The sequence below is a fragment of the Dama dama genome, chromosome 15 (assembly GCF_033118175.1).
Source record: "Dama dama isolate Ldn47 chromosome 15, ASM3311817v1, whole genome shotgun sequence".
Taxonomy (NCBI): domain Eukaryota; kingdom Metazoa; phylum Chordata; class Mammalia; order Artiodactyla; family Cervidae; genus Dama; species Dama dama.
The window spans coordinates 62,300,820-62,328,332 of NC_083695.1; the positions used below are offsets into that span (position 1 = coordinate 62,300,820).

Genomic DNA, 27,513 nt, shown 5'->3' on the forward strand with positions numbered 1-27,513 from the left:
TATACCAAATTAGGTTACTTCTTGAAGTTTATTGTCCAGTAAGAGCCAAAGAACTTGGTATCCAATTGCAAGCTATTTTTCCTTTTCTCAAAAATTTTCATAAAAATATATACACTCAAATTTAGACTGTTTCTCACTTCCGTCATGGTGGTACAATAAAAATAGATTTATTTGGTTATAAAGAGTAATTGACTGGTAAAAAGCAATCTCATAGTCTTGATTTTCCTGTGCTTATTTTTAGGATTGGGGCAGAACCCTGTGCCACGCAAAAGATAAGTCTTTCTCCTCAAGAGAAAGTCCTAAATTAACAATCTATCTTTATGTGCACCTGCACAAACACACAAATATACATGAAGTCCAGAGACTCCTCATTCTTCTACTACCGTAGTGATGTTTCCAAACATTTGGTAAAATCCAGAGGCAACTGAGTAGCAACTTGTCTGCAATGTCTTTTGATCAGTTGACTTAACTCTTCATTCAAAAATGAATCCCCTTGTAAAACTTTATCCTGAAAAAATATTAGAAGTATGAGTTAAAAGTCTGCTTATGCTGTAAGCAAAGTTAAAAATGGCAACAGCTGACATCAAACCAACATGTGAAACATAACGATGACAGGGGCTGTGTCAGATCTTGGATGTGTCAGCTAGTCTACACTGAATAAAAGAGTCTCCTATCTCCATAGGATTCCAATCCCAGAAATTCACCCTACCATCAACTCCTAAACATGAAAAAAAAAAAAAAAAACCTAGAAAACAATTTAGCAAGTTGAAATCAGCTACTAAGAGACATTTAGTTTTTATTTCATCTTTTAAAAAAATAATGAAAACTATCACATACCTTCCTTTTGGAGTTTGAAGATTCAACAGGAGGATTGAAGGTCATTGCTGCCATGCTATAAGCCTCAAAAAGTTCTGCAGCAGATCTATTATAACAAACATAAGAAATGTAAAGACACCAACCCATGTGTATAACCTGAAAAGTTAGATTGTACCCAAAGAATTAGATCGTACCCAGAGAAAATAATTTGTACTCAATGTATACTTCTTAATCTCCCTCACCTATTTCTCTCCTCCTTCTAACCCCCTCCTTTCTGGCACCACCTCACTGTTCTCTGTATCCATGACTGTTTTTGTTTTGTTGGTTCATTTATTCTGAGAGTGAAATCATATAGTATTTGTCCTTCTCTGACTTATTTCACCTAGCATAATACCTTCTATGCCCATCCATGTTGTTGCAAAGGGCAAGCTTTAATACTTTTTTTCATGGCTGAGTAACATTCCAGTCATAAATACCTCATTTTCCTTATCCATTCATTTATTGATGGGCATTTAGGTTGCTTCCATATCTTGGCTATTGTAAATAATGCTGTGATGAACTTAAGGATACACATATTTTCTAATGAGTGCTTTTGTTTTCTTTGAAAACCAGCAAAACACACATACAAAACAAGTCCTAAATCCCTATGTTATAATTTCGTTATCCAACTAAATCCACCTCAGATAGGTCTGGTATACACTGATAAATAGAAGCCTGAACAAAAAGGCTGAGCAAAAGACCTCAAATTTAATGTGATCAAATCCCAACTCAATCAGTTACGTGAACAATATGTTAGTCATGAGAACACAAGGCATGGGGTTATCTTCCACGGATTTCCAACAGCATTCTTCAGTTGTTTGCTTGGATTGGAAGCAAGCAGGGGCCAATCAGGACAGAATAAATGTCCATACCCTTGCATGTAAATGAGTCCTTAATGATCTGAGACTGAAGAAGGGCAAAGGTTATCTCTATCCTACCCAGAATGAAAAGGGTTTATAGGAAATTACAATTTATACCTCATTAAGAGAGGTGGGTAGCTGACTATTATGATGTAAAAATACAGATCTGTTTTGTCATCTCTCCCAGTATTTCCAGAGAAGCTGGAAATGTGATTTTTGGATGAATTCTCCCAAATTTGACAATTTAGCAACGAATCAGACTTCTGTTCAAACATTGAAGAGGCCAGAAAATCTTGTCTTCAGGCCACCTGTCTGTGGTCTCTGATTAAAGAAACCAAAAAAAAAAATAACAATAATAATAAAGAAACCAATGGGGCTGTAATGGAAGGGGAAAAATCTAAGGCACAATATTAATTCTGAATGGTGGAACTATCACAAAGGTGTCTTCTGTAGAATGAAGTATTTCCTAATTGATCTTGTGTGGGGGTGGGGGGGAGAAAAAGATTAATTACTACTGTTTCAACTTCTTTGTACTTTTTGAAATTTTACAGAATAAAAAGTTGTGGGTAAAGAAACTTCTTTTAGGAGGACCCCCTTTTCCCCATCTGAAAGAGTGTAAGATGAACACTGTAAGTGCCAGTCCAGATTCTGACTGGTCAGGGGGCACAAAAAGATAGTTGTGAGGGCTAAGAAGAGAAAGTGCTGCCTTCTTGATGGCAGGGCTCAAAGCACTTCTTCTCTCTGCCTCCTCACTTCTCCCCTTCTGGTCCTAGCAGAACCATTCAGAGGGGAGGGGAAAAGGGAGTCTGGTTAGACTCAGGGATTTTCACATAAAGCAAATATGGCATCATCTTATTACACATTGAACCTAAATAATAAGCACCTGGGGATTCACTATTCTTTCTACTTATCTGTATGTGTGAAACTTTCTATAACTAAAAAAAAAAAGTAATTATGCAAAACAAACCAAATCTCAGTCAGCAATGTTTTCTCCTTGGAATAACTCAAGAATATGAAGTGGACCAAATCCAGATGACCAATTGCCACTTTCCATTTTGAAATCTATTACTTTGTAAAAAACAGATTTGTCATAGTCAAAACAGCTATTAGCTGAAATCTGCAGTTCTAGGATAAGGCAATGCTACATACTACCTTCGGCTCAATTCTGGTTTGAGCGCTTCCGAGCCTTCCGAAGGGGCTCCGGCAATGAGGTGAACAGCGAACTTCTGCACTATAGGATGGTAATGTCGCTGAAGGGGAAAGGGGACAACCACATTTTGTGCAGGTCAGTATTTTATAAGACACGAGCCACAGTTTAATAAACACCACTTTTTCTAAAAACCACAAATGCATATCTAATTCATTAGAACCACCTACCCACAGAAAAAAACAGTATATTTGCTCACAAGTTGCTTTTACAGTATGAAAAGGAAAAGCAAAAGGCAATTTCTCTTTCAGAGTAAAAAAGTTAGTTTACAACAGGTTTCCTGAAATGTATTTCCACTCGAGTGCTACTATTCACACTATAGGGTCACAACATAGGTGAAACCCTCTTGAAACTGGCAGGCTTCTGAAAGTCTCCCTGGATAGGACCCAATACAAATATTCCTGATAACGAATCTTCTATTTTGAATAGTGTCAGGGAAAGATTTCAGGAAATCTCACCCTACAATACACTGTCACCACTTTCTGCTTCCTTAGAAAATGCATCTCAGCATCTTAATAGCAAGAGCAAAGTGAGATATGGACTATTAAGACAGGAATCGTAGGAAACGCAGTCCCAAAACAAAATACATTAAGTTCTCTGGCAATTATAACTACTTGGGCAAAAACTGAAAAATATTTTTCACAAAAAGGAAAGGGCTGGGGGGGACTCTTACCCGCAGTGCATGCAGTTCCCAAAGAGCGGTGTTCTGAGCGTTGCAGTACTCGGGTTCATCCAGCTCAGGAAGGAAAACCCCACTTCCCTGAGATTCATTGTCAAGCAACAGGTCTGTTTTAGGGAAAGTCTGCAAAAATGTCCCATTAAAAGAAGGACTAATTAAAGCAATATTATTAATTTTAAGGATGCTATTGGATTCTGTACTTTTACTTCCATTTAAACATAATTTGGTTCTATAGTTACATAAGAGATACAAGTACATGTACTTTATACCTAGTTTTAATTTCTGCAATTTAAGTTTGTCCCATAACAGAACAAAAATTGCAAAAGAATATTTCTTAGCTTGCTTTGAAAATAATTCATTTCATCTTGCAAAAGAAAACAGATATTCTTTCACTCAGCAACCCCACTTTTAGGAATCTTTTTTAGAGAAATAATTACATTAGATACACATATAAGAATATTCACTATAGCATCATTTATAATAGCAAAGAAGCAAACAACTTATGTCCATCAAAAGGAAAATGCAAAGTGTAAAAGCCAGATTGCTTAAATTTTAATTTCAACTCTGCCACTTGCTAGAAGTGTCAGTTTAGGCAAGTTTCTTTCTCTGGACCTCAGTTTTTCCTATCTATAAATGAGAAAAATAGTAGCTACTTCAGAGCTGCTATGAAAATTAAGTGAATTAATTTTTGCAAAGCATTGTAACAGTGCTTTCACACAGTAAGAACCATGTTAAACCAGCAGTCATTAACTAGACAAAGTAGCTGTATTTGTACTGACACAAAAATGTGTTCGCCATCAGTAAGTGTTAAAAAGAAAAGTTGTAGAGCAGAGATGTATATCATAATCCCCTCTCCGATAAAAGAAAAAAAATTCTGTTGTTTGTGTGTGTTTAGGACTTCCCTATAGTTCAAATGGTAAAGAATCTGCCTGCAATGCAGGAGACCGGGGTTCAATCCCTGTGTCGTGAAGATCCCCTGGAGAAGGGAATGGCAATCCACTCCAGTATTTTTGCATGGAGAACCCCATGGAAAGGAGCCTGGTGGGCTACAGTCCATAGGGTCGCAAAGAGTTGGACATGACCGAGTGATTACTACTTGTGTGTATTTAGCGTAAACATTTACATATGAATTTTTTAAAGTCTTCTGGATGGATACGCACCAACTGGTAAAAACGGTTATTTCTGAAGAGTGTCAGTAGGGGTGGAATGTTTTCTTTTCATAATTTTATGTACTTCTTTTATTACCTAATCTTATCACAAATATGAATTACTTTTATAATTAAAATAATAATGTAAATGGGGGAAAAGACATACATCAAACAAAATACCACTGTTACATAGCAAGAACTATGCTCTATTTGTTTGCACCCTACTTACATGCATTAATATTCTGTTAGTTGCTAAAATGCCAATGCTCGAATTTGGAAGCACGTGAAGAGCAAGGGTACAAAGGCGCTTAATGAAGGCAAGGGCCCGCTGTTGAGAAACTTGCTTTCTGCGTTTAGTCAGCATGACATCAAGACACTGGAGGACGGTCTCAACACCTTCATTCGTAGCACCTAAAACAGCAGATAAGACCCTTCAGGGCTGGTCTCATCCCTTTTTCACTAAGCAACTTCACTGAACTCGAAAAATCCCAGATGAACCTGTCGTGCCTGTCCCACATCATTTCCCTAATTGATGAAGCAGTGCTACCCTGCCCATATATTGCTCTGAGTTGGAATTCATCTCCAGTCAATTCCAAAAGTTTTCTGAAATACAGATGTGTGGCACTGGCAGGCCAGCATTTTATACACTAGCTCCTATTTCTCAATTCTCATTGACTAGAACTGCAGTCACAACATAATCTTAAAAGATAAAGATTTATTAAAGACACATTATCTAAAACATACATACCTGCATGTAATTTGAACAGTGTTTTGTAAAGATGAGTATAGAATTTCATTGGATCAATATTCAGAACATCACCTTTGAAATCACAACAAATATCAATTAGGTATGTTACAGCCTTCACAGGCGAAGATAAACAGAACTTGGTCAAGAAACTATCTTACCTTGCCCAGAAAGAATATGAAAAGCAGTCTGGACACAGTGAAGACTTTCTTGATAGCTTAAGTCCTTCAAAAGACAAAGACAAAAAAAGGATATTAAGAATAACTACAATTTATATCTTAAAAAGTAATTCATTAGTAGAGGTACTTACACCAGACTCAATGAGAGAATGTAGAACTACTAATAAATCATCAAAAAACTCCACATTTATAAGGTGAGCAAACCTAGAATCAAACAAAATTTGGTTAAAAGGTAATGTAAAAATAGATACAGAGAACTTAAAAATTAAACTTGACTTTAAAACCGTGTTTTTAATATTACTTGTTTCAAAATGTTAGCTATGCTAGAGATGATAGTGATTATATTTTTCATTAATTCATACTGGCCTCTTGGACAATTCATCCACAACTAGACACTGTACTCAGCAGGAGGATATGAGGCACTAAACAAATTAAATATATTTCAAAAATACTCCTGCTCAGAGAAAGAAGGTGCTGAGAGCAAACTACTTCTCTGAGACAAGCTGACTTAAGTGCCCAAGCAATGTTCTAAGTAACAAAGGAGTCATCAGTTACAGCTTCTAGGGAAACAGGGCAGAAGAAGGAAGAGAGGAAAGATTTTGCTACTAATAAGAAAACAGACCCTCGGAAAGCTTAAAAAAAATAAATGCTGGACCTAGTGCCCTGCTCAGGCTCTCCAATTAATTACCTACATAATCCTAAATTCTGGCCTTTTATTTCTAGAAATGACTGAGATCACTCAATAGAGTTAAAGAATCATGTGAGCTACTAAATGTCATAGCACTCTGTACACTATAAAATGTTAGGCACTGAAGTAGTTCAAGTCAGGATATCTCTTCAGTATTAGTGCAAGAGCCTTTGACACAAAGTAAATATTAGAAGGAAAGACCTTAGAGGTCACAGATTCCCTGTGCACTGGTACAACTTTTTGGAGAAGTAATACAGCAATAATTATCAAAATTTAAAATGAACATACTCTTCCACCTAGCAATATATGCACACAAGTACATTGAAGCTATTTCCAGTGTAGCACTGGGGACTGATCAAATAAAGTATTATATATCCATAAAATGGAGCATCATGAACTTAAAAGTGGGTCTGTATGTACTAACAAGGAAGGATACACAGAATAACAGTTTATCAAAAAGAGAAAAGTTACAGAACAGTATACATTTGTGTGAAAGATTCAATCTATACGAAAGAAGATAGGTAGGCAGATTTACATGAGTTTGAGTAATCTCCGGGAGTTGGTGATGGACAGGGAGGCCTGACGTGCTGCGACTCATGCGGTTGCAAAGAGTCGGACACAACTGAGCGACTGAACTGAACTGACTAAATAGGAAAGAAGGGAACTTATGATCTTTTAATTTTTAACTGCATTATTTGAATTTGTATTAATAAATGACTATTAAGAATTTGTTTAAATAAAGAAATTGGTCACTGAAAAAACAAACAGGTCCTCCTTAATGTAATAATACCTTCTCTCTGAATCTCTCACTAACCTCTCTTTCAATGACAAGAACCACACTATCTTATGAGGCAAACCATTTCATCACCAAACAGCTCTAGTCATTAGGAAGTAATTTCTTCTATATTGAACCGAATCTGCCTTTTCTCTATCTTTCAGACATTAGTACTATCTCTAAAGCTGGGCTGCCAAACAATGGTAGCCACTGGCCATCAGGCATTTGAAATGCAGCTTGTCCAAACTGAGATGATGTGCTACAATGTAAAATATATACCACTTCCCGAAGATACATTATGAAAAAAGGAAAGTCAAATATCTCATTAATGTTTAACACTCACCCTTATGGCAGAAAGTGAAGATGAACTAAAAAGCCTCTTGATGAAAGTGAAAGAGGAGAGTGAAAAAGTTGCCTTAAAGCTCAACATTCAGAAAACTAAGATCATGACATTTGGTCCCATCACTTCATGGGAAATAGATGGGGAGACAGTGGAAACAGTGTCAGACTTTATTTTTTGGGCTCCAAAATCACTGCAGATGGTGATTGCAGCCATGAAATTAAAAGACGCTTACTCCTTGGAAGGAAAGTTAGGACCAACCTAGATAGCATATTAAAAAGCAGAGACATTACTTTGCCAACAAAGGTCTGCCTAGTCAAGGCTATGGTTTTACCAGTGGTCATGTATGGATGTGAGAGTTGGACTGTGAAGAAAGCTGAGCGCTGAAAAATTGATGCTTTTGAACTGTGGTGTTGGAGAAGACTCTTGAGAGTCCCTTGGATTGCAAGGAAATCCAACCAGTCCATCCTAAAGGAGATCAGTCCTGGGTGTTCATTGGAAGGACTGATGCTGAAGCTGAAACTCCAGTACTTTGGCCACCTCATGCGAAGAGTTGACTCATTTGAAAAGACCCTGATGCTGGGTGGGATTGGGGGCAGGAGGAGAAGGGGATGACAGAGGATGAGATGGCTGGATGGCATCACCGACTCGATGGACATGAGTCTGAGTAAATTCCGGGAGTTGGTGGTGGACAGAGAGGCCTGGCGTGCTGTGATTCATGGGGTTGCAAAGAGTTGGACACGATTGAGCGACTGAACTGAACATGTCAAAATAATATTTTAGATAAAATAAATTCAGCAAAATATACTTAAATTGATTTCACTGTTTCTTTTTCCTTTTCAATGTGGTTAAAAGAAAATTTTAAATTACATATGTAGTTCACACCATATTTCTATTAGATAGCACTGTTCTATGGGACAATATCTCAATTGTAGAAAACCATCATGACAACCATAACTCTGGCTCACATCCCCCAACAGGTTCATCAGGGTTCACAGAAAAATACAAAAAGACCTATCTTAAGAGGAACAGATTATACAAGACTGAAAACTGACTACAGAGCAGAAGGAAACCAGAACTAAGGGATCAATCTTAGGGAAAGTGAGAACTGAGTAAGCAGGAGGAAAGAGTTAGTGAAGGATATTAAAAAAATTAAAGGTTTGAGATGAGAAAACCAAAAAATATGTAGTGTTACGAACAGTTTCAAGGAAAGGCTGGTAACAAATAGAAAAGGAATGAGAACTGAGGACACGAGGTAATCATTAGTGAACCCTGTTTAAAATTCATGATTACTTCAGTCTTATTTATTTAGAAAGAATTTAAAAGATTTCAACCTACACAGCCCTTACTTGGCAAGACCTTCCAAAACTGCTGGCAAGAGGGGTGACCTCTGGGCCTTCTTCAGTATTCTGAAGTAGGTTACAAACACGATGTTCAAAGTCTCCGTGTGCTGAGAACAGACAAAATGACTTCAGTATAACCTAGTATACTTTCTCCCAAGTTACCAAAACTATCACTTTTGAAAGCTCAGTCTTTTCCCATCCCTCCATCGCTATTCAACCTTAAGAGTTTCAACAAAACAGAATGAAGATACACATACTGTTATTTCCTAAAACTACCATCATCACTCAGATTAACATTTCCTGCATATCATACACCCAAGCCCCATGAAGTAAACCAAAATCATATAACCATAAGTTGAAACAGAAAGTCTCTAGTTAAGATCACTTAACAACAGTTTTAAAAGCATAAGAGAATGTGTGAAACTGCCTACCAGTTTAAGTTTTTTCTCGGTACTCTCTGAAGCTTCTGCCTCCCGAAGTTCTCTCTCTAATTTCTCTTCTGCTTTCTTCCACTGAAAATAGATTTTAAAAAAGGGTGTACCACTGAGTGAAGAAGCTAGTTTCAGAGACGCATTATATGTCAGTATTATGAAACACATACAACAATACCATAGACTGTCTACAGATACAAATACAAGCAAAAAGAGAAAATCATGGATAAAAAACATATACAAACCAAATTTATGACAGTGGCTGCCTCCAAGAAGGAAGGCAGAAGAAAGGGATTGGAGAGAGGAACAAAGGGACTCCAACTCCATCACCAGTGTTTTCTTTCTTTTCAAGAAAAAAAACTGAAGTGTATTAATACTTGCTCTTCAGAACAGTAAATACATGGGATATGTTATACTACTCTCTGTAACTTAAATTCTATTGCTACTCTCTGTAACTTAAATTTTCTACAACTTAAATTCTTTCAAAAAGAAAAAAAAGGACACGCTCAGCCCAGAAAGAATTCTTATTGTGAAATCATGTATAACGTGGAAACCAGTCATCAACAATACTTCCCAAACTTATTTACATACAATGCATAAAACTATACATTCAGAAATTCAACAAAAAAACAATTTTTTCCCACTCCCTCCTGCTGTTAAGAGCAGTAAACAATGGTTGCCACACTGCCTGAGATACAGAGGACTGACTGAGGAATAGTTTCCTTCCCTCACATGAAGTTGTTGAAGATCTGCTAAGAATCTCTGATTCCCCACTGTAGGCACATACATGCTGTTCCTAACAGGCATGTCCAACCTACATTAGGAGAGTGTAGTATAAATAATTTAAATATTAACCTTCATTTGTTAACAATCACTAAGTCTATTTTGATATTTCTTTTAAAAAAAATTTATTTTTTAATTGAGGTATAATTGCTTTACAGAATTCTGTTGTTTTCTGTCAAACATCAACAAGAATCAGCCATAGGTATACATGTGTCCCCTCCTTCTGATATTTCTGTCTTGTTTTAAAAAATTATTAGACCCATTCACAGATGGATGTTCCTGGAAATTACTTTTTATTTTGTTCTTAATAACCCATTTGGATAACCTAATAAACTGTTCAGAAATGTTTTGAGAAGAGATCATAATGACGATGGTGGTGGTGCTAACTAACGTTTATATAGTACACTCAGTGCTGTACACTCCGTTAAGTTGTTGTCCTATGTTATTCTATTTAAACTGCACAGTGACCCCTGCAAGGCAGTGCTATTATTAGTTCTATTTCTCAAAATACTAAAAAAAAAAAAAAAAAAGTTTACAAAATTCCATAGCAAATAAATAAAAGTCTGGAATTTCAACCTGGGTTTCAAATTCAAAGCAATAGAAAAACAAAATTCAATTAAAACCTATTTTGTTGCCAACTTCACAGGAATACACCCTTTATTTTAAGGAAGGAATCTGTGTTACCACAACGAATCTAAGACGACCTTAAAAGCCAGCATGGCAAGAAAAAGTCAAAGGATAAAAGACAACATGGCAAGAAAACCTCTTCACCTGTTGCTCTCTTTGCTAATGAATTGTCAGTTAAAGTTGATTTCATAAAACATTTCTTTGCAATAACTGGGGAAAATAAAATCCTCTAAATATCAGATTTTAAAATATTTATATTTATGATTTAACTATGATTTTCACCTATGCCTATGATTTTACTCTAAAATCAATTAAAACCAAAAAGGAAATCAATCAAACCTTTCTCTGCATTCTTGATAGAGTTTTTCTCTTTTCCTTAAAAGTCATGAACTTTTTTGGTTTATTAATATCCTCCGTATCTTTTTTTACTTCTACTTCTTTGATTCTTAGGCACAAGAATGTTCTTAACATCTGTTATTGAAGAAAACACAAATACACAGCTTAACATTTATATTGCTCTCAAATACTTTACACAGAATAAGCATTAAACAATGTTATTTCCTTTCTTCAAGCTAAAAAAAAAAAAAATCCAAAAAACAAAAAAACTTTGCAACATCTTTTATCACATTTTATACAAAGTTCTATTAGCTTTTTGTTAAACATATTCAGTAATTTTCGTCCATGATTGGACACTAGCATTTGTCTAAATACACATAATATTACTTTGCAATGAAAATAAGAAGAAGAGAACACAATGTGGCACTGGTAGACAGGACAAGAGCAGACAGGCCAGAAAAGGTTGGACCAGCATGGGAGGTGAGGATATTTTAGATATTTCTAAACCAGCTTTCATTTCCCAAATCAGATTCAATTCTGCAGTTAACAGTTCTAATCTTTTTTTCTCAATAAAAAAATAATATGACGACTAACATTATTCATTTTAAAATAATTTCTTTAAGCTAGTGGTTCTCCAGCTTGACCAGATATCACACTCACTCAGAGGGCTTGTGAAAACACAAGCAGCTAGACCCCATCCCCAAAGTCTATGATTCAGCAGGTCTGTAATAGGGGCCCAGCTGATGCTGGTCCGGGGTCCATGTGTACTACTGCCTTAAGTCATTAAAAAAAAAAAAAAATCAGAAACTAATTCAGAAATTGATGTATTGTGTACTACAGTGGCCATCCAAACACAAAGACAAAGGGGCTTAAAATCCTACATTTTCTGGGGAAGAAACCACTCTACTGACCTGCAGTTACAGCCTCATTCTGTGTGTGTGTGTGTGTGTTGCAGGGGGAAGGGGAGAACTACAGGTTTATATTATTTTGAAGTTCCTATATGTACATTTTGAACAAAGTTGAGAATTTCATTTAAAGTGTGGAATGGAAACCAGGAAGAATGAAAAGCATAAATACTGCACCTTAAGTCATTCTAGGCATCAGAAGATGTTAGTATTTTTAGGTATTCTGTACGCTCCTAAAATATCCCCAGGGTATCTTCCCAACCCAGGGATCGAACCAGTGGCTCCTGTGTCTCCTGCACTGCAGGCAGACTGTTGACCTGCTGAGCCATCAGGGAAGCTCCCTCCCCAAATAAATAACTCCAAATCAAAGAAAGCAGCACACGGTCCCTCACTTATCTTTGGTAAAGGAACCAGGAAAGCACAGCAGGAGAAGGACAGTCTCCGCAACAACTGGTGCTGGGAAAACTGGATATCCACACACAGAGCTGTGAGACTGGACCCTTATCTCACCAGGCATAAACATGAATTCAAAATGGATTCATAAAGACTTAACTGTAAGAACCCAAACCATAAAACCCCTATAAGAGAAAATGCAGGGGCAAAGCTCCTTGACACTGGTCTGAACATTAATTTTTCAGATACGACACCAAAAGCACAGGCAACAAAAGCAAAGCAAACGAGTGAGACTATGTTAAACTGCAAACCTTTCACGCGCAAAGGAGACCACTGACAAGACGCAATGGCAACCTGCTGAACGGGAGAAAATATTTGCAAATCATGTATCTGCAAGGGGTAATATCCAAAATAATAAGGAAGTCAACTCACAGAAAAAAAACAAATAACCAGACTTAAAAAAGAACAAAGAACCTAAATACATGTTTTCCAAAGAAGACGAACAACAAATGACCAACAGACAAATCAAAAGATGCTCAACAGCACTAATCATCATGGAAATGAAAATAAATACGGCAGTGAAATACCACCTCACATCTGTTAGAATGGTTATGGTGGCTCAGCCGGTAAAGAATCCACCTGCAATGCAGGAGATCTGGGTTTGATTCCTGGGTCGGGAAAACTCCCCTGGAGAGGGGAATGGCAACCCACTCCAGTATTCTTGCCTGGAGAATCCCATGGACAGAGGACCCTGGCAGGATACAGTCCATAGGGTTGCAAAGAAGTCAGACACGACTGAGCAACTAAGCGCTCAAGCTTGCACACAGTGCAGTTAGAAAGAAAAGCAAAGTCTAGTACACTGTCAGTGGGAATGTCAACTGATACAGCCATTATGGAACAGTATGGAGCCTCCTCAAGAAACTGAAAAATACAATTATCATATGATCCAGCAATCCCTCTTCTGGGTATATATCCAAAAGAAATGAAATCAGTATCTCAAAGAGATACCTGCACACCCATGTTCACTGCAGCACTGTTCACAAAAGGCAAGATATGGAAACGATCGACATGTCTGCTGGACAGATGAATGAATAAAGCAAATGTGGTGAATACATACAATACAAAGGAATATTATTCAGCCATTAAAAAGATTCTGTCATTTGTGATAACATGGATGAGCCTGGAGGACATTATGCCAAGAGAAATAAGCCAGACACAGAAAGACCAATACTGTATGATCGCAAGGTATACACAGAACCAGAGTAGAATGGTGGTTGCCAGAGGGTGAAGGAAATGAGGAAACTGGTCAAAGGATACAAACTTTCAGTTATGAGGTGAGTAAGTTCTGGATATCAAATGTACAGCATGGGGACTACCGTTAATAATATTCCATCATACACTTGCAATTTCCTAAGAGAATAGATCTTAAGTATTCTCACCACACTAAAAAAGGCAATTATGAGAGGTAACAGATGTGCTAACCTGACTGTAGTAATCATTTCACAATGTATACATACATTAAATCATCACATCGTACACCTTAAAAAAAAAACCACTGTAAAAATTGTAAACATACAAAACAAACAAATACCAAGAAAGTAAAGAAAGCAGTTTATATTCTAGCATCGATAAAAGTATTTCCTCACATCACATCACATTTGTGTTCAAGCTCTATTATCTGCTTACTCTAAAATTTTGAGTAATATTTAAGCCCAATATTTGTAATTTTAGCAGTTCAGCTAAAATGATCAGCTTCGGGTGATGTAAAGGGTTTGATGACAAAGGAAGACTTCAAAGTTATAAAATAAAACAGTAAAAAATTAACAAAAATATCTAAGGCCCAAAAGAAGAAAACTATAAAACTTCATTTAAGAACATAAAGGTAAGATACTTCATATTCTTGAATACAAAAAAAATCAATTCCATAAAATAATTAAAATGCAAAACTTCTATGAAGCAAAAAGAGCACAAGATTAAAAGCAACAAGTAAATATTTGCAATTTATATAACAAAGATTTAATATGCTTACTATGTAAGCTCAACAAACACAGACCTTTTGTTTCTGTTGTTCACTACTTTATCCCTAGGACCTAGAATAGTGCCTAGTACATAACTTTTATTAAAATAAATGAGTATTTTAAAAATTAACATATCATTAAGAAAGACAAATACCTGAGAAAAAACAACTGGCAAACAATACAAACAGGTAAAATATTCAAATGACTAATAAATGTATGAAAGGAAGCAAAACGTTACTGAGAAAAATGTGTAAACAAAATAAACAATCTATTAATATACAACTTTTTTACCCAACAGACTAACAAAGATTAAAGAGTGAAAATACTCAACATTGGGTAGGTTGTAGGGAAATGACACTCCTATCACTGGTGGGAACACAAGTGTTCAAATGTTTTTGGAAGACAATTTGGCTTTATCTCTCAAATATTTAAATGTGTATACTGTTGGGACACAGAATCGACACTTAAGAAGTTTAACTCACAGATTATTCACACAAGTGTGAAAAAATAACGTGACCAGGATGTTCTTTTCTATGCTGACTGTAATAGCAAAAATTTAGAAACAACTCAGCCGTCCTTCAAGTAGGGACTACGTATTCACATAACGGAATACTAAGGCAAACATTCAAAAGAATGGAATAGCCCTTTACATAAATCCACAATCCATAAAAACTCCAGAATAGTTTCCATTGTATAAACCCATTTTTTAAAAACATATAAACACAGCATGTCTCTATCTGTATACATAAATGTCTGTGATAGAAGGATACATGCCAAATTGTTATGAATGGTTACTTTGGGGGAGTACTTTCACTTTATAGTTGACACACTTCTACAAAAAACAAATGCTTCATAACAACTGAAAATTAACTTTGTACTTTAAAACCAAACACAATGCGAGGTGAGAAAAGAAAGGCTTACCTCTGGCCGAACTTCATAATTTCTGCCCTTCACAAAACCAGATATCACTTTAATTACACCCAGGGAAGCTTGGCCTAATTTATCTTGTTTAAATAGTTTCTTTACTGCTTCACAACACATTTCAGATATCTGAAAAATAAAATGTTACAATAAACCAGTGTTTCTCAACTTCAGCGGTACTGACATTTTGGGCCAGGTGATTCTTTGTTGTGGGGGCCCGTCCTATATGGTGTTTAGAAGCCTCTCTGACCTTTGATCTAGCGTCAACAATCCCCTCCTCCCACCACCACAGTTGTGAAAATCAAATGTGTGCAGACACAAGCCTGATGTTCCCTAGAGGGTAAAACCAGTTGCTACTCAGAATCGCTGCGACAAACTTATTTTCAAACAATTTTCTTGAAGAGACAGTATTTAATGGACCCCATTTTAGCAATAAATAAGAGCTCCAAAAGAATTTTGAGAGAGAGGGAAAAAAATAATCACATAGTCTTGGATTTTCTGTTAAGGAAAAGCAAAAGCAGCAAAAGCAACCCACCGATTTTGACATGTCATTCATGAGAGGGACAATCAATACAATGATGTTGTTGTGAAAGTTGAAATGAGGCAGGGCCACCAGCAGCTCACACAGGCTCTTCACAGCCACCTCTGCCAGTCCCTTGTAGGCCTTTAAGGAAACTACATTACTTTTCTTCAGCTTCCTTTGCTTCCAGTCTAATCAAAAGATAACTGGGGTTACTTTACTCACTGGTTAAAATTTCAATTAATTAGTTTCTTTTACACTAATAGGCAATCATATGAAAAATCAACATGCCATCTGAATTCTTAAATATGAGTTGTCTACACTTAAGACACAAGTACAAATATTATCACTAGCACTTACCTACCATCATTCATCATCTGACTCTCCCCACAATGATAAGAATCTTGGATCTTACATCATTTCCCCAGGCTTAGTGCTAATGCTCATTGTGGTATCTTTACCCAAGAGGTCCAGAAGAGGTTTAACTTCTTCAAAATAACTGATGATTCACAGTACCTCTTTTCTAGAAATATCTACACACATACTCTGTAATGTACTGTAACACAGTATCTTGAATATGAGCATATGAAAATATGCCGATTTTTTTTCTAAAGTAGGTTCAACACCTCTCTCTTCATCATACACAGCCAAAGATGAGAAAGACAGTGACTTTTTACATTTTAATTAATTAATTAATTTTTTGGCTGTGCCACGAAGCATACAGCAACTTAGTTCCCCTACCAGGAATCGAATCCATGCCCCCTGCAGAGGAAGCATAGATTCCTAACCACTGGACCACCAGGGAATTCCCCAAGTGCCTTTGTTTTGAACTTGCTTCTCATAAATGTGATTTTTCCTCAAACAGACTGCATTCACCATAATTAAGAACAATATTTTCTATTTACTTAAAACTGACAAGACTTCATAATGGATGGATGAATGGATAAACAAAATGCAGTGTGTACATACAATGGGATATTATTCAGCCTTAAAAAGGGAGGAAGATACTGACACATGCTACAACAGGGAAGAATCTTGAAGACATTATGATAGATAAATAAATGCTAGTACGCAGGTTCCAGCTGGGATGACAGAGCACAGAAGCAATATCCACACCACCGACCCCACTCCATGTCCTTACTGGGCCAAAAGATTCAGCTCTGTTGCTGCTGAGATGGCATCTGGGTGCCATCCAGATGGCAGCTGGATCCTTAGACCCAGCACTGAGTAAAGGAGCCCAACTGAGTCCGGTGAAAGCTCCTTGCCTTGGCAAGAAATCTCTTCCCCATTCATGTCAGAATGATCCCTATGCCCTTTTTCCTCTGAACGAAGAGAAAGCAAACAGCGTTTGACAAACAAGTTTATCATCCTGAAAATGTTAAGTCCATTTTCGAGGCACTCCTTACATCCACTCACATTATCTTTCTCCCCCGAGAAAGATATCTTTCTCTTCCTACTCCTTCCAAATAAACAACAGTAGAATAAATTCTAACCATTCATAAATTCAAGAAACATATAACTATTTACTAGGTACAGGACTACAGCAATGCTAATACTGACAGCTGATGAGGCACAGTATCTCGTACAAGCACTATAACCCTACTTTATACCTATAAATTAGTTCACTCCTCACAACAATCTTGAGATTGGGTTGTTCCTATTAAAGAAAAGCATCAAAATACTACTAAAGCATAGTACTTTAACTATTCTTACTCCCATTTTATAGACAGAAAAACTGCAGCACAGAGAGGCTGTCCTTTGCCCATCACAGGTCCTAAGAGGTGAACCAGAACTTGAACTCAGAAGTCTGACTGTAGACTCTGTTCCTGATCATACACTAAACTGACTCAACACACAGGACAGAATACAGAATTCACCTTCCTGAGAGCTCAGTGCACTACACACTCTTAGGATACTTTAATATACCTTTGATCATTTGCTCCAGGTTTTCCAAATAAAATTTGTATTGGCTAACCAGGCCTTCTTCAAATTCTCTTAATTTCTGGGTTTCTTTGCGGATCTAAAAAGACCAAAAAGACCATTTTCTTAAATCAAAATATTAAAATCCATTTTTAAATTAGCGCAAAATATGAGTACCCCCACTATTTCTCCCACCTCTGCATGCTCAGTTGCTCATGTCTGACTCTTTGTGATCCTATGGACTGTAGCCCGCCAGGGTTCTCTGTCCATGGGGTTTTCCAGCAAGAATACTGGAGGGAGTTGCCATTTCCTCCTCCAGGGGACCTTCTTGACCCAGGAATTGAATCCACATCTCTTGCACTGTGGGCAGATTCTTTACTACTGAGCTATCAGGGAAGCCCTTCTCCTGTCTCTAGCAAAGCAAAGTTTTCAGCTTATTTTGTGTAGTACTTATATCCAGCATTACCTTGGTGGATTTTTCTGCCTCTGTTAGGGGTCGTATTTTATATGAAGGAGTAATGTCTTTAAATAACTCCATCAAAGAAACTATCACCAGCTTTCGAACAGTGACAGCCACATCAGGATCCTGTTCCATCAGCATAGAACGTAATTCTTTCAATTTTTTAATCTGTTAAAGAAACAACATATAAGGCTAGAGAAATGGCAAGATAATTATGAACAAAAGAAAACCACCACACATCTGGCACGATAAGTGGAATTCTCACCATGGCTCACAGTCTAGTCCAGCCACATACAACTCCAGACACTGCTCACATTAACAACACATAAATCACTAAAGTTCTAAGTGCATCAAATTTTTGTTAAAAAAGCAGTTAGAAAAAATATACTTATTTATTAATCTACCTATTTTTAGAAACTCTTTTTTTGAGTTTTCTTTTTTTAATGATGCTATTTTTTTTTATGATGCTACCTTTTTAAAAACTGAAATATAGTTGATTTACAATGATTCATGTGTACAGCAGAGTGATTCAGGTATACACATACAGATACATATGTATTCTTTTTCAGATTCTTTTCCATTACAGGTTATTACAAAATAATGAATATAGTTCCCTCTGCTATACAGTAGTTCTTTGTTACTGATCTATATCTGAATCCCAAATTCCTAATTTATCCTCCCCCATCCCTTTCCCCTTTGGTAACTGTAAATTTGTTTTCTATGACTGTGAGTCTCTTTCTGCTTTTAAAATAAGGTCATTTGTATCATTTATTGAGATTCTACACATAAGTGATACCATATGTTATTTGTCTTTCTCTGTCTGACTTTATTTACTCAGTCTGCTAATCTCTAGATCCATCCATATTGCCACAAATGGCATTGAGTTTTCTTAAACCAGGTGTGTCTTATTTCCCTAAAAACACTTTCTGAGACACATTGTTACATACATCAATCAAGTATAGTCCAATATCTTCATTTAGAGATGAAGAAAATAAGACTCAGAACTTTCAAGCAACTTTTCTAAGATCACAGAAGAAACAAAGTTCAGATTTGGATTAGGCTAAGGTTCTATGTACTCTTATTTTAACTCAGTTACTACCATCATGTTAATGCCCTTCCTCTCCGTGTGTGCTTACAGCTAGGAAGAAAATCTTAAAAGATCAGACTATCACACCACATAATATGAAGATCCTAAGGAAATTAATTATACTTACATTACTTTCTGGATCTGATAATATGGCAGATGCCAAGGCTGCAATATGCATTTTCCTCTCCTGCAGTTTCTTCTTCCTCTCAATTAAATGTTCTTCTAATGTCAGCTCCTTAATGGGCTTCTCAATTATCTCTGAAACAGATTAGGTTTCACCTCTTAAACATTTTTTTATTTACAAGAATCCAAGAATCTTAATGATTAAAATAATTTTCTTGTAGTAACAAACAACCATAATGATAGCTAACTTTTACCAAGTACTTGCTATGGGCCAAGATTACTATTAATACATATAAATCTCTCACTAATCACTTGAGCCAAATACTACTGTCATTAGCCTCATTTTGTAGATAAACTGAGGCAAAGAGAAAGTAACTTGCCTAAGCTCGGATATCTGGCAGAAATGGGATTTAAATCCAGGTAGTCCGATTAAGAGTTCTTATTCATAAGTACTATGCTAACTGTTGCTGTTGTTTTGTCACTAAGTCAAGTCCATCCGACTCTTTGTGACCCCATGGACTGTAGTCCACCAGGCCCCTCTGTCTGTGGGATTTCCCAGGCAAGAATACTGGAGTGGGTAGCCATTCCCTTCTCCAGAGGATTTTTCTGACCCAGGGATCAAACTTAATGTTTCCTGCATTGGTAGAGGTTCCATGCCACTGAGCTATAAGGGAAGCCCACTATGCTAATAAATCCACAATAATTCATACAAATTAAGAGAAAGAACAATCTGATTTAGTTTTGAAAAAGTACAAAACAGGCTCCTCTGTTTTCAGCTCTATGCAAAATACATCTACCTTAAGAAATTTACATGGAACTAGATTTAACAAACACACAAGCGTATCTGGTATAAGCCTATGAGGAATGACCAAAAACAGTTAAAACAGTTGCCCTGTAATCTCATTTACACTAATAAGGTTTGCTAAGACAAAGTAAAATTTAACTAGCTTGTTTTATCACAAATTCCAAACCAATATAGCTTCAAACAATAAAGTATGTTCTTTCAGTTTAACTGTGATTGGAACTGGTCCAACTATTAGAACCCACATTCAGTTATGTTAAACAGACATACATAAAGTATAACTTCTCTAAGAAAGAGCCAAAATAATTTTGTACCAGAGTCATTTTTATCCTTTAGGCTACAAAGTTAATAGTTATTTGTAGGCAGGTCCTTACATTATGATTAAAAAGAATTCAAAATAGTAATGATTTATCAGACTCTCCACGCATGCCTAGACATCACAAACATAACTGCATAAAATCTTCCATAGGAAAGGCAACAATCAATCAAATTACACAAGGTAAGATTTTCAAAGTGTGGGAAAAAGTTCAAAATGACCTTGAAATGACCAGTACTCCAAAATGCACATTCCAGATTACATCTAAAACTAATTCACTATTAAGTAAAAAAAAAAATGTAATTCTCAATTAACAATTTACTAACTAGAAAGATGCATCCCATTACCTTCCTCAGGTTCCATCTCCTCTTGATCCTCTTCGTCTTGGTTACTGTCAATAACTATACAGAAAATATGCATATTAAAAATGTTATAATATATGTAAGTTGTAAAACCACAAGGAAAACCAGGGAAGTGATTACCAAAAAACTCAGGAAAACAGTTACTTTTATTCAGAGGGAGCAATTAGTGATTAAGGGGAGCAGAAGGGATGTTTCTGAGTGCTGGCAGTATTTCTTTCTTGCCCAGATGGTAGCTTTACAGGCGGATTTTTTTTTTTTTTTTATAACCCATATAATTTCACATCTTTGATTCCCAGACTTTTGTGTTTTATTTCACAAAAATACATGTATGGGGGAAAAAAAAAGGCTAAAAAAGGATGACTAGTATGTTTCTAATTTTAGAAACAAAAAAATGAAATACTCTGAAAAGAATCACCTTAACCTTGCAGCTTCAGCAGTACTCATAGTACAATGGGCATACTGAATTAAGAGATAATCATTTGTATTTCCAGCCAGAATGGTCAACTTTGCTCTATGACTAACTGTAGCTACCCTGTTTTGTAGATATGAGTAAAAGTCAAAATAAAACAAATTTTGAATGAGAAAATTTTGAACGTGATATTAGTAAGGGACCAAAATTTTAACCTAATACACAGGCTGAGCAGATTCACCTGGTTTCTCTCTGGTCTGTGGGATTATACCACTTTTATCTTTGATAGGAAGTAAGTGAATCAGTTCCTTCTCTGGCGCAGTATGCAGAGTTCTTGGTATTTTTTCATATTTATCTATAACACTCTCATGCTTCCGTTTCTTGACGTGAACAGGCTCACTGCAAGAAAAAATTTTAATATATTTAAAAAAGAACTCAGAGACTTATTATTTTAAAAGTACATAAAAATAAATCACTAATCAAATTCAATTGGCATAAAGATATTAGCACTTAGATCAGGAACATAAGAGGCATTTGTATAGTAAATGAATCGTATGGCCTACCATATAAAGCCATAAAACTACGGTTTACATTTAGTTTTCCCTTTAGCAGCAAAACAGAGGTGAAGTTACAGATTTTTTTTTTTGAAGAATATTCCACACAGCCAATGTGGACATCGTGCCAAAGGTTTCACTTTTCCCAAAACCTTCAGAACATAGCATGGACTTTGGACTTCACCTAAGTTTAAATTTCAGATCCATTATTTGTGACTATGGGAAAACAGTTTCCTTTCTGTGAAACAGAATAATACCTACCTGATATGGTAACATGGAATAGGAAATGGCAACCTATTCCAGTAATCTTGCCTGGAAAATTCTATGGACAGAGGAGCTTGGCAGGCTGTGGTCTATGGGGTCACAAAGAGTCAGACACAACTGAGCAACTAAGCATAACAGGATAACAGCAACTGAGACACGGGTAACACGGCCATAAGGAACCCGGGACTGTTTTGCCTCAAACAGAGGAAAGCATACTTCACCCATTCACTCTGCTTCACTATTCAGACTCAAAAGAAATAAAGATATATACTAAATAAAATCAGCTTTTTTTTTTATGAACTAATTTTATTTACAAAATATATAGAATAAGGTTTACAGAATAGGGTTTACAGTTTACAAACTCCAGTGTTCAGAGATGAGCAGCATCTTGCACTAACCACCTGAGTAAAATTCAGAACCAAGTTTTTAACATTGAAAGGATGTGAATGACTATAATCTAAAAGAAATATTACCTGGAAGAAATGTCTCTCGTTAGAAAAGATGCTCTTTGTCCTAAATCTTTCATTAACTGTAAGTCATCTTCATCCATCATATCTAAAGGAAGGGCTTCCTCCTCTTCTCCCTCTTCCCTCTCAATCCTTTTACCTGTTCCAACAAACAACAAAAAAAATCAGGAATTAGTATTAGAGACATAGAACCCTGTGTTTTTGTGTCTACAATAGGAAAAGCTTATGTTTTTCAACCACCTTACCCCAATGTTTCTAAACGTGAGCTTTACTGACATGCTGGGCAGGACAATTCTTTGCTGTCCTTGGGTGTCCTATAAAGAAAGCCCCTTATAGTCTCCATATTTTTGCCATAATTAACCATAATAATTGCCATATACGCCATAATAATTGCCATAAATTAACACTGTATGCAGGGCAGGAAGCAACAGTTAGAACTGGACATGGAACAACAGACTGCTTCCAAATAGGAAAAGGAGTACGTCAAGGCTGTATATTGTCACCCTGCTTATTTGACTTATATGCAGAGTACATCATGAGAAACGCTGGGCTGGAGGAAGCACAAGCTGTAATCAAGATTGCCGGGAGAAATATCAATAATCTCAGATATGGAGATGACACCACCCTTATGACAGAAAGTGAAGAACTAAAGAGCCTCCTGGTGAAAGCGAAAGGGGAGAGTGAAAAAGTTGGCTTAAAGCTCAACATTCAGAAAACTAAGATCATGGCATCCAGTCCCATCACTTCATGGCAAATAGATGGGGAAACAGTGGAAACAGTGGCTGACTTTTTTTGGGGGCTCCAAAATCACTGCAGATGGTGACTGCAGCAATGAGGAACTAAAAGACGCTTACTCCTTGGAAGGAAAGTTATGACCAACCTAGATAGCATATTAAAAAGCAGAGACATTACTTTGTCAACAAAGGCCCATCTAGTCAAGGCTATGGTTTTTCCAGTAGTTATGTATGGATGTGAGAGTTGGACTATAAAGAAAGCTGAGTGCCAAAGAATTGATGCCTTTGAACTGTGGTGTTGGAAAAGACTCTTGAGAGTCCCTTGGACTGCAAGGAGATCCAACCAGTCCATCCTAAAGGAAATCAGTCCTGGGTATTCATTGGAAGGACTGATGTTGAAGCTGAAACTCCAATATTTTGGCCACCTGATGTGAAGAGCTGACTCATTTGAAAAGACCCTGATGGTGGGAAAGATTGAAGGCAGGAGGAGAAGGGGAAGACAGAGGATGAGATGGTTAGATGGCATCCCCAACACAACGGACATGAGTTTGGGTAAACTCCGGGAGTTGGTGATGGACAGAGAGGCCTGGCGTGCTGTGGTTCATGGGGTTGCAAAGAGTTAGACACAACTGAGCGACTGAACTGAAGTGAACAGTGTTGCAATGAACATGCTTGGGCATATATGCTCTTGGAAAATATTTTCAAATAATCGTAGGATACATTCCTAGCAGTGAGATCTCTGGGTCAAAGGAAAGTCTATTGCTTTTTTCTTTTAATTCTTATTGTGATAGTTCACATTTGAGTTTATGTGTACATACATATTTTTCTCCTTTTTACTCAACTGGTGTAAGCCCATCTTACAGGTGGTGATAACCTATAATTTCAAGTGGGTGGAAGCTCCAATATACACTACTTTTCATCTTGCTTTTTAAAATTAAAATTCATCTTATAGACTATTTCATGTTAGAACATTAAAAAAGTTTCTTTCTTTCTTGAAACATGTTTCTTTCAATTTCTAAGACATATACAATTTAAGTTTTCTTCCTAATTCTCTGGCTCCACCTCAAACCACATTACAGGTTTCTCTATTCACTTCTTAAATGCTGGCATTTCTTAAAATTATTTTCTGGGTTCTCTTATTTTCATGTTACACAGTCTCCATGGTGATTTTACTCAAGTCAAAGGCTTTGATTACCATCTATATAGTAATAATTTGCAAAACTATTGTCTCTAACCCAGGTCTTCCACTTGAACATTACCTATACCCAACTCCCTAAGAGACTTAATTTATATGCTCAACATGTAAGAAGAAAGACATTTTTTGTTTTTATTTTTAAAATATAATACCTAACAATCATGCTTTTTAAATTCTTCTGAAATTTAGATAGATATTAAAAATATCTAACTCAAACAAGGCCTTTTTTTTTTTTTTAAATAAATGAAGTACCTAGAGATTAAGTGACAGACTAAGGCCACACCACTAATAAGAAACAAAATTAAGAGAAAAGCTCAGGTATCCTGACTTCCAGTCCCATGCCCTTTTATACATCACAATAGCACAGTTGCCAATGGATCAAATTAAATAGGTCACTGTAAGAGAATGAGATGTGCACAGGAAGAAAGAAAAGTCAGATATAGTCAAATATTAATACCCTGAAAGTACCACTTCTGCTGTAGCAAAACAGGTCTGAGTCAGAATGATCATATTCCTTAACTGTTTTGAGTACTTGGGAGTTTTTGAACAGGTTGACAAAAGAATAACCTTGACGATTACAGCTCAATTTCATTCCAAGTGAAAAGAAAGCCAGAGTTTAGAAGACTAAGTGATACTTGGCAACGCTGTAAAGAATGCAGCAGAGAAAAGCAACTCTTTTCTTAGCTAACTGCCAGTGAAATGGGAAAGTGGCAGCACTGGAATGCCCAAAAGTTATTTACATGGTTATTCTGAGTTTGTTTTCCCAAGTATGCACTGAAAATCTTCAGATCTGCTTTCTAAACAAACTAAAAGCAGAGGCTGGGTCTCTTTCACCGTGAATACTGCATTAAAATGTTTTCTCATAGTGACTGAAATACATAGGACTATGATCCTTCTCTAGGAGTGATGGCTAAAAAGCAAAGTTATTGCATGAAGAATATTTTAGAACAAATCAATAGAAACTGGAACACAGGAATGTTTTCACAGTTACCTGGTCGTTTTTCCTTTGGGTCCTCCAATGGAACGGGTTTCTTAGACACGGCATCTTTTACAGCTTGCCTTAGTTTCCTCTGCTCTTTACGGTACTTCTTGAGAGTGCTTTGTTGTTTAAACTGTTTGTTTTTTAGCTTGTTTTCAAGTTTGACTTTACTAGTTTTCAACAACTTCCGAAAGCTTGGAACCTGTTTTTTATTTCTTCTCTAGAAAACAACAACAGAAGGGTCACTGAATACCCAGAAAAATAAGTTATTTTTTTTTCCTTTATTTTTTATTAGTTGGAAGCTAATTACTTTACAATATTGTAGTGGTTTTTGCCATACATTGACATGAATCAGCCATGGATTTACATGTATTCCCCATCCTGAACCCCCCTCCCACCTCCCTCTCCATCCCATCCCTCTGGGTCATCCCAGTGCACTAGCCCTGAGCACTTGTCTCATGCATCCAACCTGGACTGGTGATCTGTTTCACACTTGATAATACACATGAATATGTTATTTTTAAAATCAGGTTAAAAAGAATTGATTATAAAATTTCATTAGACCAATTCCACAATTTTAATGTCTCACAGTCACGGGTCTTGCATATAAGAGCTAAAACCACACTATGGCATTAATCCTACAGAACAGCACTAGATCAGGAGTTATTCAACGGGAGGTTCTTCCCGTGACCAGAATCCACAGCTGCTCAAAAGGGTCTGAGACTAAAAAAAAATGTGAAAAACCACTGAGTTACTGGTAAATGGTTATTCGAGGCTAATTTAACACTCGTGGTTTGGCATACTAAGATTAAAATATTGGCTGTCTTTAGCAATAACAAGTGACATTTACATATCGCTTAACTGTTTACAAAGTGCTCTAACATATTACCGCCAACAGCCTAGAAGTAGTGATTGCTGTTATCCTCATATTACTGATGAAGCTACAGCTTAAAGAGATCAAGACAAAGTGAGGAAAACAAAGCTGAACTCGGATGTGGATTACAATTTGCTTTTCTATATCCTTACCTTTAGGAGGAAAAAAAAAAAAAAAAAACGGTCCCAAGACTCATAAACTTATTGGAAGCAGGACCGTTTCTCATCTGTAAAATAACGGGTTCAAAAGATGGTCTTGAAGAACTCTTCAAGTCTGACATCTTATGAACTCGAACTCAAGACTTCGTGTTAGTGTCACTGCGGCCCGCTGAAGCCAAGAGTGCACAGTGGGTGAAAAAGAAGGAGCCAGGTCTGAGAGGAAGCTGACAACGCGGAGAGCCAGGAGGGAGTCCCTAATCTAGGCCACCGCCGCCGCCCGACATACAACGGCAGCGACTCTGTGACCCAAAAGGGTCCTAAGCCGCGGGGACCGGGCTTCTGAGGACACTCACGGCCTTCATCCTTCAGTGTGCAGGGTACCCCGGCTGGACAAATTCACCCGGACAGCGGTAATCCAGGAATCCCGAACCAGCAACACACGTGGGAAATCAGCAACACTGAGCCAGCCGGAAACTGCCACTAGCCCCTCCCCATCCTCCGCCGCCGGAAATGGGGGCGGGACTTCCGTAGACAGGGCTGTCGTGCGCCCTCTCGCGGCCCTGGGCAGACGGCGCCCAGGCGTGCACGCGCATGGCCGCGCACGCACCGTGAATCACCAAAGGTGGGTAATCAGTGGTCACTCTACAGGGTCTCTGAATCTGACTCCTGCCCAATTTCCTTGCAGTTCTTCAGGAAATCGGGCTTCTCTTCTCAGAACGATAGGATCTGAGTTTTTCAGTCATCTTCCTGTATTTTGTACCTCTCATGTTTAGCTTGTTATAGGATATAGCTCGTCTTATCTTTCTATTGTGAATACTGATTTTTGTGGGACAGAGAAGAGCTTATTCCATTTGTGAAATACCTGCCCCTTGACAGGTTATCTGGGCGAGTTGTGGTTGGCTAATGATTTCTTATGAGTTCCGGCACTCAAAAGTCTATGATTCTTAATGTTTTATTTTGAAACCCTTTTTGCCTTAACTTAACCACTGCTTCATAAACAGTTATATCAGTGAGATTCATCTGCCTTTCAGTTTTTTATAGCTATAACTTTTCTGT

General features: G+C 37.0%; 1 protein-coding gene across 1 annotated transcript; it reads right to left on the reverse strand.

Annotated features, from left to right (window-relative positions):
• Positions 1-14: 14 nt before the first annotated feature.
• On the reverse strand, positions 15-26,933 carry NOC3L (NOC3 like DNA replication regulator). The gene is made up of 21 exons (XM_061162216.1): positions 26,811-26,933; positions 25,438-25,645; positions 22,524-22,656; positions 21,474-21,631; positions 20,809-20,862; positions 19,348-19,478; positions 18,140-18,301; positions 17,680-17,773; positions 15,769-15,944; positions 15,234-15,362; positions 11,000-11,131; positions 9,251-9,331; positions 8,826-8,926; positions 5,805-5,877; positions 5,656-5,719; positions 5,498-5,569; positions 4,979-5,160; positions 3,596-3,724; positions 2,868-2,965; positions 838-922; positions 15-508 (listed from the first exon to the last, which is right to left on the reverse strand). Exons 1-21 carry the CDS (start codon positions 26,817-26,819, stop codon positions 380-382), a joined length of 2,400 nt encoding a protein of 799 aa, XP_061018199.1. The 5' UTR covers positions 26,820-26,933; the 3' UTR covers positions 15-379.
• Positions 26,934-27,513: the final 580 nt, after the last annotated feature.